At 34.2% G+C, this 14,749-nt stretch overlaps 2 protein-coding genes across 2 annotated transcripts; one reads left to right on the top strand and one right to left on the bottom strand.

Moving 5' to 3' along the window:
* Positions 1–5,146: 5,146 nt before the first annotated feature.
* On the top strand, positions 5,147–10,346 carry LOC130722431 (probable receptor-like protein kinase At5g18500). The gene is made up of 8 exons (XM_057573150.1): positions 5,147–5,740; positions 6,455–7,118; positions 7,244–7,348; positions 7,773–7,895; positions 7,999–8,169; positions 8,679–8,808; positions 9,010–9,222; positions 9,857–10,346. Exons 2-8 carry the CDS (start codon positions 6,475–6,477, stop codon positions 9,971–9,973), a joined length of 1,503 nt encoding a protein of 500 aa, XP_057429133.1. The 5' UTR covers positions 5,147–5,740; positions 6,455–6,474; the 3' UTR covers positions 9,974–10,346.
* A 1,451-nt stretch (positions 10,347–11,797) lies between these two features.
* Positions 11,798–12,706, bottom strand: LOC130722432 (uncharacterized). Its single transcript, XM_057573151.1, has one exon. It carries the CDS (start codon positions 12,485–12,487, stop codon positions 12,002–12,004), a length of 486 nt encoding a protein of 161 aa, XP_057429134.1. The 5' UTR covers positions 12,488–12,706; the 3' UTR covers positions 11,798–12,001.
* Positions 12,707–14,749: the final 2,043 nt, after the last annotated feature.

The following is a 14,749-nucleotide window of genomic DNA, read 5'->3' as shown; positions in this document are numbered from 1 at the left end:
CTAAGATTTTGATTTGCATATAAATTATACTATGCTAGCTGTCATTTGTTGTGGGGTTGTCTAAATGACCCATGATAAAGTTTTGGTTAAATAATTTATCATCCAATCACATTGGAGATAAATGAGTTGGAAATAAATTAATAAATAAAGTATAAAAATTCCAACTCACTTATCTTCATTGTGATTGGATGATTGGTTATTTAACCCAAATTTTATCACGAGTCATTTAGACAACCCGTTGTTGTGTAATAGCAATTTGCAATACACAAATTAAAGGATGAGGACAGAATCGTGCAACCAAGTACCAAATAATTAAGTGTTGTTAATTTCATCAGCAAATTAGGCATTAGGCAATATACAATCATAGATGTTTATATACTTATTAGTGGTAGTTAATTAATTAACAGTCTCTATCCAGCTAAGCTACCTTTATTGGATGTGTCTGGTCAAAAAATACTCTTGCTTAATTATTTATCAGTAAAAGAAGAAATATTTCCCATCCGAATAAATAATTCCACTTGTATATATAAAGTTTCTGCTTTTTCTTTGATCTATGTTAATTGAGAAGCAAAGATAATAGAAGCACAAACCTCTAACTAAAGAGAAAAGACAAGAAAAATGCAATTGAATGAACCTTGGAGTAATAATTAAACAAGAAGATACTAACAATGTGTTGGTCTAGCTAGTGATAATAAACTAGATCACCACAAAGGTAAAGACAGAAATTTCAACTCTAAAAAAATCATTTGTGAAGAGGGATTATTCCAATTTTTCAAGCAAAATTGCCCTCATCAGAGAAAAAAAAAATTAAACAGAACATTCCAAAAAGAAAGGATAATATTAATGGAAGAAGCAAATTTACTTGCACAATGCAAGTTATCTCTAATTATACATCCTTTAGATATTCTTCGAGTTAATCAAACCACATTTTAGAATGGGAAACCTCCTATTTCCATTTGTAACAAATAAAAAAAGAATGGGAAACCTCCACTTTATCTGAGCTTTATTGAACTAAAGCTGAGTTATGGCAGGATACTTACCACCCTGTACTCTTTGTCCCTTTAGTAAATATTTCTTTTATGGGCCCATCTTAATTAATGATGATTTTTTTTGGTTACAGACTAATTTTTTTTGTTACAATTAATTGATGAATTAATAAAGCATGAGTAACAAATTATAAACAGAATAATTAGTTTTTAAAGTTGTAGGATAGTTAGGTTTGGAGCGTATTAAAAACACTTATTAAAGCTTATTTAATATTATTTCTAATAGATAAATTTTAATAAGTGTTTTAGTCAGTAGGATTTTGCGGAATTATTCGTAAAATTGAACAAATCAAAGGTGCAGAATCCTAGTGCCAAGTTGTAAATCAGCTAATTCTTGGCACTAGGATCTATTGTCTAAGGCTCTAATTAAGCTAAGATGATAAATCCAAATTAGCTGACTAGAAACACCATGATGATAAATTCTAGGGCTAAGATGTAGGTAGTGTTTGGTAGACACGTTTGAACGGAACGGAACGAGACATATTGGTTATGTTCTGTGTTTGTTATGCATTTAAGCTGGAACAGAACAGAACAAAAGACTCATAGAACAGAACATTTTAGTTCCCTGAAAAAGAACTGAACGGAAGGGAACGAAAGAGAACACTCTTTTAAAAAATTTAAACTGACAAAATTATCCCTAACTCATATTTGAAATCTCACCAGATCCATCCCACTGCTTTCTCATTCTTCTTCACAAAACGTAAAAAAGGATTTCATGTGAATCCTATCAAACCTCGATTGAAACATACAAATTACGATAGCCATGATTGAAAGCCAATTATATTTTTTTTTCGCATTGCATTGATTCCATGTAAAACAATAAATAGCACGAGAAAGAAAGAAATCTGGGGAGAAAGAACTCAAATACCAATTCAACAATTCACTCCCATCACACAATTTTCGTAGGAAATGTAATCAAACCCAGATTGAATTTTAATATTTAAATTTTTATAAAGAAATCAATTTTTTTTGAACTGCATCTCTGTACGGAGCCATGGGAGGAGGAGGAGAAAAAGTTTCAGAGAACTAGCGAATGGAGAAGAAAAGAGAGGATATAGTCTTCTGGAAATTTTAAATCAAAGTGTAATCCTGACCATTAATTTTAATCCAATGATTGTTATATATCTGCAAATAAAAATATGAAAAATATGTTATGTTGATTTTCATTTTTTATTCTCAATAAAATATTACATATGACAGGGTTATATATGTAATTAAACTTATGGTTTTGTTCTAATGATCTGAAGTTACCAAATACAGTACATGAAACATTATTGTCCTGTCCATTATGTTCTGTTCCGTTCTGTTCCATTACCAATTGCTACCGTAAATCAGCTAATTTGCATCTAGGTAGCTCATAATTATCTAGTGCAAGTTATATATATATATATATATATATATATATATCTTGCTAAAACTGAACAAATTAAAAGTGTGCGATTTTCTTCAAAGAAAATTTTAATTAAAGGATGCAAATTTTAATGGGCGTTGCTCCAGCACCCATCGAAAATAGGAGAGGATCTAGTAACCTTTTGTTCATCTTTTACTATATAAAGGATTAAATAAATTTTTAAAAATTTATTATGAAGAAAATATGACTAAAGATACGGAACCCTACACTTTTAAAAAAGTACCAAATAAATTTCCAATTTTAATTCCCTCGTCTGATTTATAAAGTTGAAGAGAAACATAAACTGGTTATTATGAGCTTACAAAAATCATTTGTATATATGGAAAAATGTAGTAAAATGAGTGCTTATATCTTTCATAAAATAAATCACCAAATAGGAGCTACAGCACCAATAAATGATACAAAAAAATCATAATATATTTTATTAAAATTAAAATTTCTATTGTAATTTCAATTTGAATATAGTGAATGTTAAATGTCTTTAAAAAATGCATGTAATTAATTTGTTTTTGGTCAAATGCATGTAATTCTTAAACATCAAACTTTCGACTTAAGAGTTCAAAAAACTACTGTAACTGACGCTCATGAAATAAGTTATAATATTATCACCATAAAGCTATAAAATAGATCAGGGAATGTTTATTTATTTATTTATTTATTTATTTCATCTCAATTTTATTCTCTTAGAATAACTTAGGCAGATCCTATTTTTAAAAAACAATAAAAGAATTACGAAGATCCAAAATTGGGAATTTGGGAGGAAATGAGGAATGTGACTTTTCGATTGAGATGGATGTCTTACTAGTACTCCATACATATATACACTATTTTTTCTCTATTTATTCCAATCACATTACACTATATTACATCTGTTATTTATCTCATCGAGTTCCTGTCTTACTCTTCGATTGAGATTCCAATTGAGATTGCTAGATACCTATCCTGCTGCGTCACTTACATGTTCTGTTTGGACATGTGGCAGTGAAAACCGAACAGGGATATAAACAGTGCTTGATAAAGCATTCTTGAACTTGGACCACCATAAATTTTCTTTAAAGAGTAACCTGAGACCACAGAAGCAAAATCACAGGACATGGCTTATGTCACATGAATGTATGCAAGCTTGGTGGTTCAAACCAATCATTGCTATACAAAGTGCAGTGTAAGGGTACCCTTATGTTAAAAATGGTATAAGGATGACATGTACATGTTGATTTGATTGCAGAATGTGGGCCTTTCTTTCCCTTTCTCTCATTCACATGTTACTCTGCAATATGTTATTTACATCATCATATTGGGGATTGGGGAGGGTCTTCATCATCCTTATTGGGTATGTAGTTATTAGTTAAGTGCTGCCTTCAGGATCAGTTTCGCTGCTTCAAGGGTTCTATATAGCGTGTAGAGTATGCCCCATTCTCCTTTCCTTTTTCTGTTGCAATCCACTTTGGTAGAGGATTGAGAAAAGTTAAAAATGAAACTAGAATTGCATTCTTAGATCACAAACACGCTCTCAGAGACGTGAAAAAATACAATTGAGTCAAAATTACGGTGAACATAAATAATTTCTAGTAATATATGTTAGGATTGTCTATTGTAATTTTGGTTTGTATGTAAAGATGCACTATGGTATTAACTAGTGACATGTATAAGGAAGATTATTCTTGCCTACCAAGGACACATTTGAATTATCAATATTGAATACGGGTACTATGGAGTATGGACCACGAGAACATTGATGTTGTGTCCAGTCTGTTTCTTTGGCTTTCAACTTCAAGTCTTTCTGGCTTGGACAATAACTAAACCACACCAAATAAACATATGAAAATTGAAATTAGTAATTTTTGCAGCTCAACCTCCTTCACCAATTTAAGCAACTCATGTGGAAATTATTCTCTTAAAGAACAACACTTTTTCGTATATACCTTAGATTAGAAGACACCACCTCAGTGTAATAATAAAATGAAATGAAATCATGTAAAAAACAAGTCAAACATTAGATAAAAATGTATTATATAAAAAACAATATATGTGTAGCATTATGCCTATGGAACACTAATAGGAAATAAGAAAGACACATATGGATGCACATTAAATAATTCATCTATTTCTATTTCATATTGAAACATTGTTAATTTCTTGTTATATTTTTGATATAATTTAAGAAATATTTAATAACTTTGCATATATTTTATTTTGATACTTTATAGTTTTCTTCAAATGAAAATGACCACTACATTTATTTTGTCTTCCTTTTAAGATAAAACTCATTTGAATATTGTGGTACTCTCTTATACTAAATTATTTTTACAGAGTTCAAATTTGTGTCATCACTTCTTACAACGACATAGCTTGTTTATTAGTAAATCTCATGAACTCATTCTGTCAACTTACATATTTTGTTTATGATATCCTAAAAGAGTTAGGTCTCCACCCTAATTTCTTCAAATTGATGTTTGGAACAAAATGAATACTCCACAAATTTGAAATTTTCAAATCCTTTTACTAATATCATGTGTCATTTAAGCTTTTCTGATTATATGTCATGTTTTATTTATGATAGTTGTTCACAAAAGGTTTTACATAACTTTCATGTTAATGCAAAGTTTAGCGTGCTAGTAGAAAACGTTTATGAATAAGGAAAACAAAGTAAATATGAAAAGGAAATTGAAATTGAAGGGAAGACAATCAATGAAGGAAGAGTGAGAAAGAAAGAGATTGAAGAGTAACCAAATGAAAGAGTGTGGTGTGGAGAGGGAAGAGAGATTTGAAGGAACAGCAAAGAAAAGTTTCTATATTGATGCCTTCTCTTTTACTGTATGAAATGAAATGTGAGTGAGAGTGATGTCATTTCCCATCACCTACCACTGATAATTCCATTCCATGCCTTCTTATTAACCCCACCACACCATTTCCCTCTCCTCAGTATTTCATGTGCCTCTTGTGTTGTGTTCTTCTTCTCCCATTCCCTCCAACTGCAAAACAGGGCATTTGCTGTGACTTTCTCTTTCTACTGTTTGGTGAGGAGGGGAAAAAGTGAAGTTTGTTGTTGAGTGTCTCAGAAGTGAAATTTTAGATTGGAACCAGACACCCTTTAGAGCATTTGAGAAAACCCAGATAGCAAAATCTCACCTTGGTAAGGTTTTGAGTCTTGACAATGGGGTGCTCCAATGGCTTCTTCACAACCAAGAGGTCTTTGGCTGCATAAGAGATCTAGTGTTTATGTTGCTTCAGGGCTGAAAAGGAGCTGAGGGAGGAATCTCTCAAGGATTTGAGTTGTGGACTGGTATTCATTGAACCTTTCTCAGTTCCAATGTTGTTGCCTCTTTATTTTCTTCTTCTTTTTACAGTTAAAATATCTGTATGTTTTAAAAATCTCTGCACTGTTGCTGGTAAAAAACCCAAGGATTTGTAACAAATGATGGTTTTTTTTTTCATTGGTCGTCTAGCAAATTGGCTCAATTTTTTTGGGTTAGCAAAATTTGGAACATGGGACTTATTTTTTCCTGTTTACTAGAAGAACAAAGTTTGTGTCTTTCTCGCTTATGTGATTTTCAAGTGCTATGTAAAATCCAATTTTCTTTGTTTTTATGCTTTGGTTACATACAATGAACTTATGTTCATCTGTTACCAGCTATAGTGCATTTTGGATACACACGACTTCGGTGAACCGAAACCACGGTAGATAGAGACAACTGCCATTAGTTTTTGTGACTATCCACGGTGATTTTGGCTTCAATGTTGTTTTCTACCGCGTATCCAAACATGCATGTCAGTTGGTTCTGTGAATGGTGGTTAAGATAATCTAGTTTGTCACTGAAACCTTTGAATGGCTAGGTGTATGGTTAACTTTCTCAAATCTGGTGTAAGATGTGAGGAAGCCAGGTGAAGAGTTTGGTGTCATAACTCATAACCATAGTCTAGAAAAATGTTTCATTTTGCAACTTGATTTTCTGTGTGCATCAAAGTGCCTTTAATATTTCAACACTGTCTTCTGCAGGTTTATTTGGCAGCAGCAAAATGGCATCTGATCTAAATTCAGGGCTGTCCAAGAAAACGTTTGTTTTGGGATTGAAAGTATGGGTATTGATGGGGATAATAGTTGGGTTGTTCATTATAATCATTCTTGCGGTGCTATCAATATGTCTTAGTTTAAGAAAGAAGGCCAGAAGAGTTGGTGGCAACCTTCCCCTTAGCCATATCTTATCTGTTTCAGAAGAGATCAAAGAAATTAGAGTTGATCAAGTCTCATCAAATAATCACCAGCAATATGGTGCTTTTATGAGTCTGAATGACAAATTTGGTGATGCGGTGTCTGAAAAGGTTTCGATCCAAACAAAGAACGGGGATAATAGTAGTCAATCAGGCTCATTTAGTCATTTAGAGAAAGATGTTTATGGCACTCAATCAGGTGAGGAGAGTGGTGCTAGGAGTTCTTCTGCTTACAGATCTTCACATCCAATAACTGCACCATCCCCTTTGACTGGTTTGCCGGAATTCTCTCACCTTGGCTGGGGCCACTGGTTTACATTAAGGGACCTGGAACTTGCAACCAACAGGTTTTCAAAAGACAATGTTATTGGTGAAGGGGGTTATGGAGTTGTTTATCGAGGTCAACTTATCAATGGGAATCCTGTGGCAATTAAGAAGCTCCTCAATAATTTGTATGTGTTGTTAATCACTTGTTTAGTTGCATTGCAGCCTTTATAAGGTCTTGTTTCATGTTTTTTTTTTGTATGTCTGAGGATGCAGCTAATTTATTTACTAACTGTTGATAACCATCATGCAGAGGACAGGCTGAAAAGGAATTTAGGGTGGAAGTTGAAGCTATTGGTCATGTGCGGCATAAGAACTTGGTGCGACTTTTGGGCTTTTGCATTGAAGGTACTCACAGGTAATAAATTGGTTATTGTTTGAATTGTATGTGTGTGTGGTCCGTTTATGTCTCTCCATCTTGATTTGATCATTTGAATAACAGCTGAAAGGCTTACAGTGTTGTTAATGTCTCCATTTATACTACTTATCTTACAAATCTATTAACTGCTTGAAAAATTAAGAGGCTGTTTGTATCGATGTTGGAAGCCTCTTAAATGGTCATTAGCTAAAAGTGAAAAATGGTTGCTCTCACATTTTTTGTATGGGAATGTGTGCTAAAAACACGCGGAAATGCCTTCGCAAGTTGGATTAGCTTTTTAGTATGGAGTTTCTTGTTGAATAACATATGGCTTAATGTCACAGTTGGATTAGCTTACTAATCTCAAAGTACTGGTTTGTATTATTTGCAATTTTGTTCTGATTGAACCTGCTATTAATTTCAGGTTGTTGGTTTATGAATATGTTAACAATGGCAATTTAGAGCAGTGGCTTCACGGAGCTATGCGACAGCATGGCTTTCTTACTTGGGAGGCTCGGATGAAAATTCTACTTGGAACAGCCAAAGCGTATGCTCATCTTCCTGAAATAAAAAACTAATCTAGTAGTTGTCCTGTTTATTTTTTTGGGTGAAATTCCTTTTGATTTATTTATGATTGTTATGTCTTGTAGGCTGGCTTACTTGCACGAGGCAATTGAGCCAAAAGTGGTGCACCGAGATATTAAGTCGAGCAATATTCTAATTGATGATGACTTTAATGCCAAAATATCTGACTTTGGGCTGGCTAAGTTACTGGGTGCTGGAAAAAGTCATATTACAACTAGAGTAATGGGAACTTTTGGGTAAGCTTCATGTTTACAAATTTAAGACTTGTTTATTTTCTGTTTGATAATTAGTTTCTTTATAGATGCTTACTTAATTTGGTATACTGACGTATGCATGTTGCGTTTTTTATAATTTATCCTGAAAATTGAGAAACTATATAATTAATAGTTGCAAATTGTATATTTTTCCTTAACAATCTATGATGTTTCTACCAAAACATAGCATATATTCATTTGCTCACAAAATTTGGCAGAGTTGCCTTTTTATTCCTTAAGACAATATAGCTGTCTCAATTTGTCACCTTTTCGTGCTTGCATTGCATAATCCGGCTTACTAATTGAAAAATAATGATCAAGTGTACATTTTTCATAAAACATCTGTGATAAATTTGTGACCTTGAAATTTCATTTTGACTATATGGTAGCCAACATTCATTAAATTGACATAATTTTAGTTCTGATTGTAGAAATCGAAACTGCCTATAGTTTGCTCATTCTTTTTTCTCGCTTGCATTTCATTTTTCCAGATATGTAGCTCCAGAATATGCCAATTCTGGGTTGCTAAACGAGAAGAGCGACGTTTACAGCTATGGGGTATTGCTCCTTGAAGCAATTACGGGAAGAGATCCAGTGGACTATAGCCGACCTGCAGCTGAGGTGTGTGATTGGCTCTTTTTAAAGAAACCATAAAAACTTATTTATGTAAATTCAATATTATTCTGATTTAATTTGAATGATGAATGTGAAGAATGAAAAATATTGAAAATTTTCTTGGTGTACATGACAGCTTTTTCACTTCCTATAACTACAGTTTTGGCACATTAGACTTTCCTTAATGCTATCTGTTGTTTCTTGTAGGTAAATTTGGTTGACTGGCTTAAGATGATGGTGGGGTGTAGGCGATCGGAAGAGGTGGTGGACTCCAACATTGAGACTAGGCCATCAACAAGTGCCCTTAAACGAGCCCTTTTGACAGCTTTGAGGTGTGTTGATCCAGATTCTGAAAAAAGACCAAAGATGAGCCAAGTTGTCCGCATGCTTGAATCAGAGGAATATCCCATACCTCGAGAGGTTTGACCTCTGATTTTTATCTCTACATCACAATGTGTTTCCAACTTGGCATGTCAGTTAGTGTTTTTCATGAAATTACATTTGGTTCCTTGCAACAACATTTGAAAAGGTAATAGCAAAGTAAAGCAAGCGAGGCAGGGAAGGCAAAGGGAGTGGGAAATACTACATTGTTACATTCCATTTTTTCCCAAAAAACTCTTCACATCTACTCTGAGACCACTTCGAAGCAACTTATAGAATGTTTGGAAAAAACCAGGATCCGGCTTCCTTGCAGTCAGAATTCCCTTAATTTATTGTAGTCATGGTTAGGTAGTCGTCCGATCTTAATCTGACGGCTCAGGTTTAAAATGTTAACTACTCTTGATATACATCTCTTTAAATTTGAGCCTTCTTCTGCTCTTGATCGAACGAGTTGTGAGCCATGATGCAATGACTTAAGGGAATTCTGATGGCAGGGAATCCGAATCTAGAAAAACACATGGAGCAAAAATTGCCTAAACCCACCATTATTGTGAGTAGCTTCTAATGAAGATATGTGAATCTCACTACTCCGAACATGGACTCAAACACCATAGTTTCATTTTAAAATTTACAATGCTTGTTATGTTTCTAAATGTTGTGGGTGACGTTTCAGGATCGAAGACGGCGTAAGAGTCAGGCAGGAAACAAAGATCTAGAGAGCCAGAGGGAGACTTCTGATACAGAGAAGAGTGATAATCCAGATTATAAGCCCAATGGCAGAAGGGACTAAGGCATGAGGCATGTAAGGCTGGGGATGTTGAATTTCCATTATGAGGAACACATGTGAACTGGCAATTTTTGCATTCTTTTGAGCATCTGTAAGTTCCTAAGCATGCTGCCACTTCTTAAATCAATGACATGGATGGAGTTGGAACCAGTTATTTTGGAATGGTTTATAATATGTATATTTGTTGTTATGACTTAGCTGTAGATGTTAGAATGTAGATTGTATTGTATGAATATATGGGATGAAACAGCTCCCTTGCACTAGTGCTGTGTGTAAAGTTCATTGCTATTCTTGACTTTTGTCTTTTCATTTGTTTTATGGTCATGAACTAGCCTTTGTTCTCTGGAAGATAAAAAAAAGAAGTGCTTATTGTCCATATTTGCTGTGAAGAGTGAGATTGTTCTTGAAGCTGAACTTATTGATTTTAAAATACATTTTTTTATGAATGCAAGTGCTTATATTTTTGTTGACTCCTTATAAAGTTTAGAAGTTTAATATTCACTTGATTTTTTCTAGAATGTCCTTGGTAAAGTGTAAGCCATAAATTCCTCAACACTGTTATGCTTTGGATTTGGGGTTGTTACTATATAGTAACAGCAGGTGTGATGTGTGCAATTTTATCAGAACACGTTTAAAAGATTAATTATTTCAGTTGGAAATTATCCGATAGTACATTGAACCATGTCAAAAGTGTTGTATGCTTAATCTGTAGCATCTCATGTGGAACAGTGTGAGAAGCATATAAGCCAATTTTGAATGAATGGTCATAAGCTATCCTCGGAACATAATCATGAAAAACAATTATTAAGTTTCTGGATTGGATGTGACAAACGACAATTTGAGGTTCTTTTTCATGTCCCTCTGGCCTGGGTACACCAACAACAAATTTCACTTCAAGGAGCAATAGGGGTAGTAATAGAAAGTTCTTGAGTAAAGTGTTAAAATATTCACAGTTCATATTTTTAACAGTGGTAATATGTGTATTACTATTACCAAATAATGAATACACCTTGACCTTGGTATATTATTTTCCCCCCATTCCAGTCTACACTCAAAGGGTATACACTGAACATTTTTTTGGTAAAATGAGCAAAAGAGACGAGAAAACTAAATCCTCAAAGAAGGAGCTCCAAGAGCATCTGTGAGAATTGATGCCATTAGGGGGCCTATTGTGAATAACCAACCCGTAGGAGATGACGCTCTCAGCTTCGCAAAGAAATCAGCAGCTGAATTACCTTCTAAGGATATGAGCAAAAAATGCAAAATCAACCTACCAAGGCACATGCTCCATGGCCTCGACGATAGAAGCATATTAGGCACAGGCTTCCGAACTAGCTCCAAGGCCATCATGGAATCAGATAAAACTTTAATTCGAGCAAAACCCAGTATTATGGCAAATGATAACCCTTGAAAGATGGCAGAAAGCTCCGCCTTGAGGATCTTTATATAACCCAAGTGCCTAGAGAAACTCAAAAACCAATCCCTGGTGTCATTTCTTAACACACCCCAAAGCCTGCCCTTTCTGGATTACCAAGAGAGCTTCCATCAACATTAAGAGCTATCTAGCCCAAAGGGGAAATCATGCTGAAATAGTCCTTTATCTTTTTTGTCTTTAATTTCTCAATTCCATGTTGGTAATTAGAAACACAATGTTTAATAGCTAATTAATATTTTACATGTAGAAAGAGTAATTATAAGATGGAGGACATATCCATACCCTCTTTGAAACTCTTGAATTGACATAGTTCTCCAAACTCTAAAGAATTCTTCTTGACGAAATACTATTTAAGAAAGCAGTCAGTTATTCTAAGAAAAACCAACAAATAATTTAACAGAACAAAATGTGAATGCATATTAAATCAGCATCATCAAAACAACAATGCATACATAGTAAACACTATATATTCTACTTGATGATCTTTTATAATCAAGATCTCATTAGACCTTATCTATTATTCATTATTCAAATATAATCAAATTATCAAGAACATGGAGCTAGCTCCACCTCCAATCCAATTAAGTTGTCACATTTCAACAATTTTCTTTAATCTCCTCCTCCTTCTTACCCTGCAAGTACTTCTCCTTCTCCTCAATGGTCATGAATGCTGTAACAGGGAAAGACTTACCAATCCCCAAAGGAGTCTTGAACACAATCTTCTTTGCTCCAGGACCATCCATGCTCATCTCAGATATAGGCACCCAGAGAAACGCTTGCTTGCTCTTAATCCCACTCATCTTCTTCATCTTGAACTTCTCCACGTAGCAAGTGACCTCCACTGCATAGCTCACAAGAGTTTTAGTCCCTTCAAAGAAATGCTCAATTGGAGCTTTCTGTTTCATCCAAACAAATCCTGTCTCCCTCACTCTGCCACACTCCACAAGGTCCTGTAATGGAAGGACCCCTGTGGGGAATCCAAGCTCTTCTATGAGCTCTATCGAGTGGCGGTAGCAGTTCTCGGAACCGTGCACTATCTCTGCCCCTGCACGCTCATTGCTGCTGCTGTTGCTGCTAGCCATTGCAAGAAAATTGAGTGTTAAGTGTTAACGTTTTTCTTTTAAATGAAAGATATGTGTTAAGTGTTAACTATGGAGGACATGGTTTCATCATAATAGAATAAATAGCCTCTGAAATTGAAGAAGGTTTTTCATTGGAAGGGAAATTGGTGGGGTTCAACTGGAGGTTGAGCAGAATTGGCTGATTTGAATGTTGTGGTTGTTCAACCGATTTTTGCTACCAGTGTTGGTTATTGGTTATTGACTTATTGGTGAGCTGTGTGCTTTCCTTACACAGACATCATATTCAATTGTAATCAAAGTTTGGTAAACATTTTAGAATGCAAAATGATTGGTAGACACCCGTGGTAGACACCAAGCGTGTCTGCGCTCGAATTAGTATGAGACAGAAATGAAGAGAATTGAGAGAAGTTATGGATGCTAATATGGTGTGATTGAGAGATATATATATAGAAGAAAATAAGTGATTCATGTGTGGAGTTCATACTTTTTGTGTGTTTAAAAATTGGAGTTGTATAATTTATGTCTCACCTAACCGCTTAAACTCTATAGAATTATTAGTTCATGAATGAGGTATGAGAATCACATTTCAATCGTAAAAAAATCTCACGTAAGAGGTGTGTTAAAAATATAATATAAAACTTAATTGTGATAATTAGATCACGAAAATACTTTAGTAAAATTTGACATGTGTTTTCCATTAAAAATTAAAAAGAATCATGAGATAAAAAATGTATGTGTTGGTTGATTCAAAAAGATGAAACTAATTAGGAGAACAAAATAAATAACTAAATAAATCTATTCCATTATGTTCATGTCCCAAATGGTACATATGTATGTTATGCAATAATGCATTGCATGTTGCGTTGTGAAAAAGTATGGAGGTTCTTTCACACATTGCATCATACTACACATCACAAAACCTTAAACCTTGAAGTATTTACGTTTTAACTAATATATACTTGTTAACACTTTTCAATTTCATTTAATGGGAGACTTTAAACGCACTTTTTTTCTCAACATTTTTCATCGAAAGTGTGAGTTATCACATTATCATACTCTTCCCTCGACGAAAGCTACAAGACACCAAGGTCGCATGCTCCGCTCTCTGATACCATTGTTGCATCATGAAGGTGGCATTGAGGTCTCTCCACGACCACATTACGCTAACAAAAAAAACTATCAAGAAATAAACACCAAGTTTTTACTCAAAATGTTAAGGCTTTAATTTTGTGAGTCTTATCTCTTATATACTTTTGAACACTTTCATTTTTATCCCACATCACCTTGAAACTCACTTGCTTATCTCAACAATGCATTCATATGTGTCATGACTGCAAAAGTTCCTTTTCTACATAATACAATTTTGAGTGGAGAAGTTAGACTACTGGTATTGTTAGGTAGGTTTCGTTGGTTGAAACTTGAAATTATGTGTAGTTTTCACATCTTTTGGCTGTGGGGTTAGCATTGGTAGGTATGGATTTTGGAGTTTCAACAAAGTCGGATTTTGTCCATATATGCCATCTTTTTAATTGTTATCTTTGTTGAAAGCTGATGATTTTAAAAGCAAGAGTCCAATTACCCAATGAAGTATATACAATAATCACAGTCCTACTTCTACATAATTATAGATTTATTATTTTTAGTATTTTTAAATACATTTAGGATCTATTATGTTTTTTTAAATTAAGTTAGGATCTTAATTATTTTTAGTAAGGAACTTATTTATTTTCAACTAGGATCTTTTATTTACAATTAGGATCTTTTAGGATATTATTTATTTTTCTGTTAGGATATTTTCTTTTCCTATTTAAGCACTTGTAAGGCATAGCCTATGAAGTTTTTGATTATTATAAAACGAGATTTCTCTCAAATTCTGGTGGATTACAGTTTATCAACTCTGGTGGATTCCAGTGTATTTTTTTTAGGATTTTAGCGCTGGCTATCTCCCTTTCTGGTGGATTCCAAAAACTTATTCTTTTAGGATTTGCGCTTGCAATCCTAATACGACTTTCGTTGTATCAAGTGGTATCAGAGCAGACTTTATCCTGTCTCTTTTCTTTGCTTGATCAACCATGGAAGATCAACCAGTGACCAAAGCAGACCTGAAGGATGTTACCGCGACTTTTACCGCGGCCCTCACTGCTATGACGCAACAAATGGCAACGTTCACTACGGCTATATCGGCGCATTTCAACAATACCAACAACGGTAACCGGCGACGAGACAGGAGAGGGAAACCACATAGGTTTCCGCGCGACAACA

Source organism: Lotus japonicus, chromosome 6, assembly GCF_012489685.1.
Source record: "Lotus japonicus ecotype B-129 chromosome 6, LjGifu_v1.2".
NCBI classification, from domain to species: Eukaryota; Viridiplantae; Streptophyta; class Magnoliopsida; order Fabales; family Fabaceae; genus Lotus; species Lotus japonicus.
This window is presented reverse-complemented; position numbering and strand designations above follow the sequence as displayed.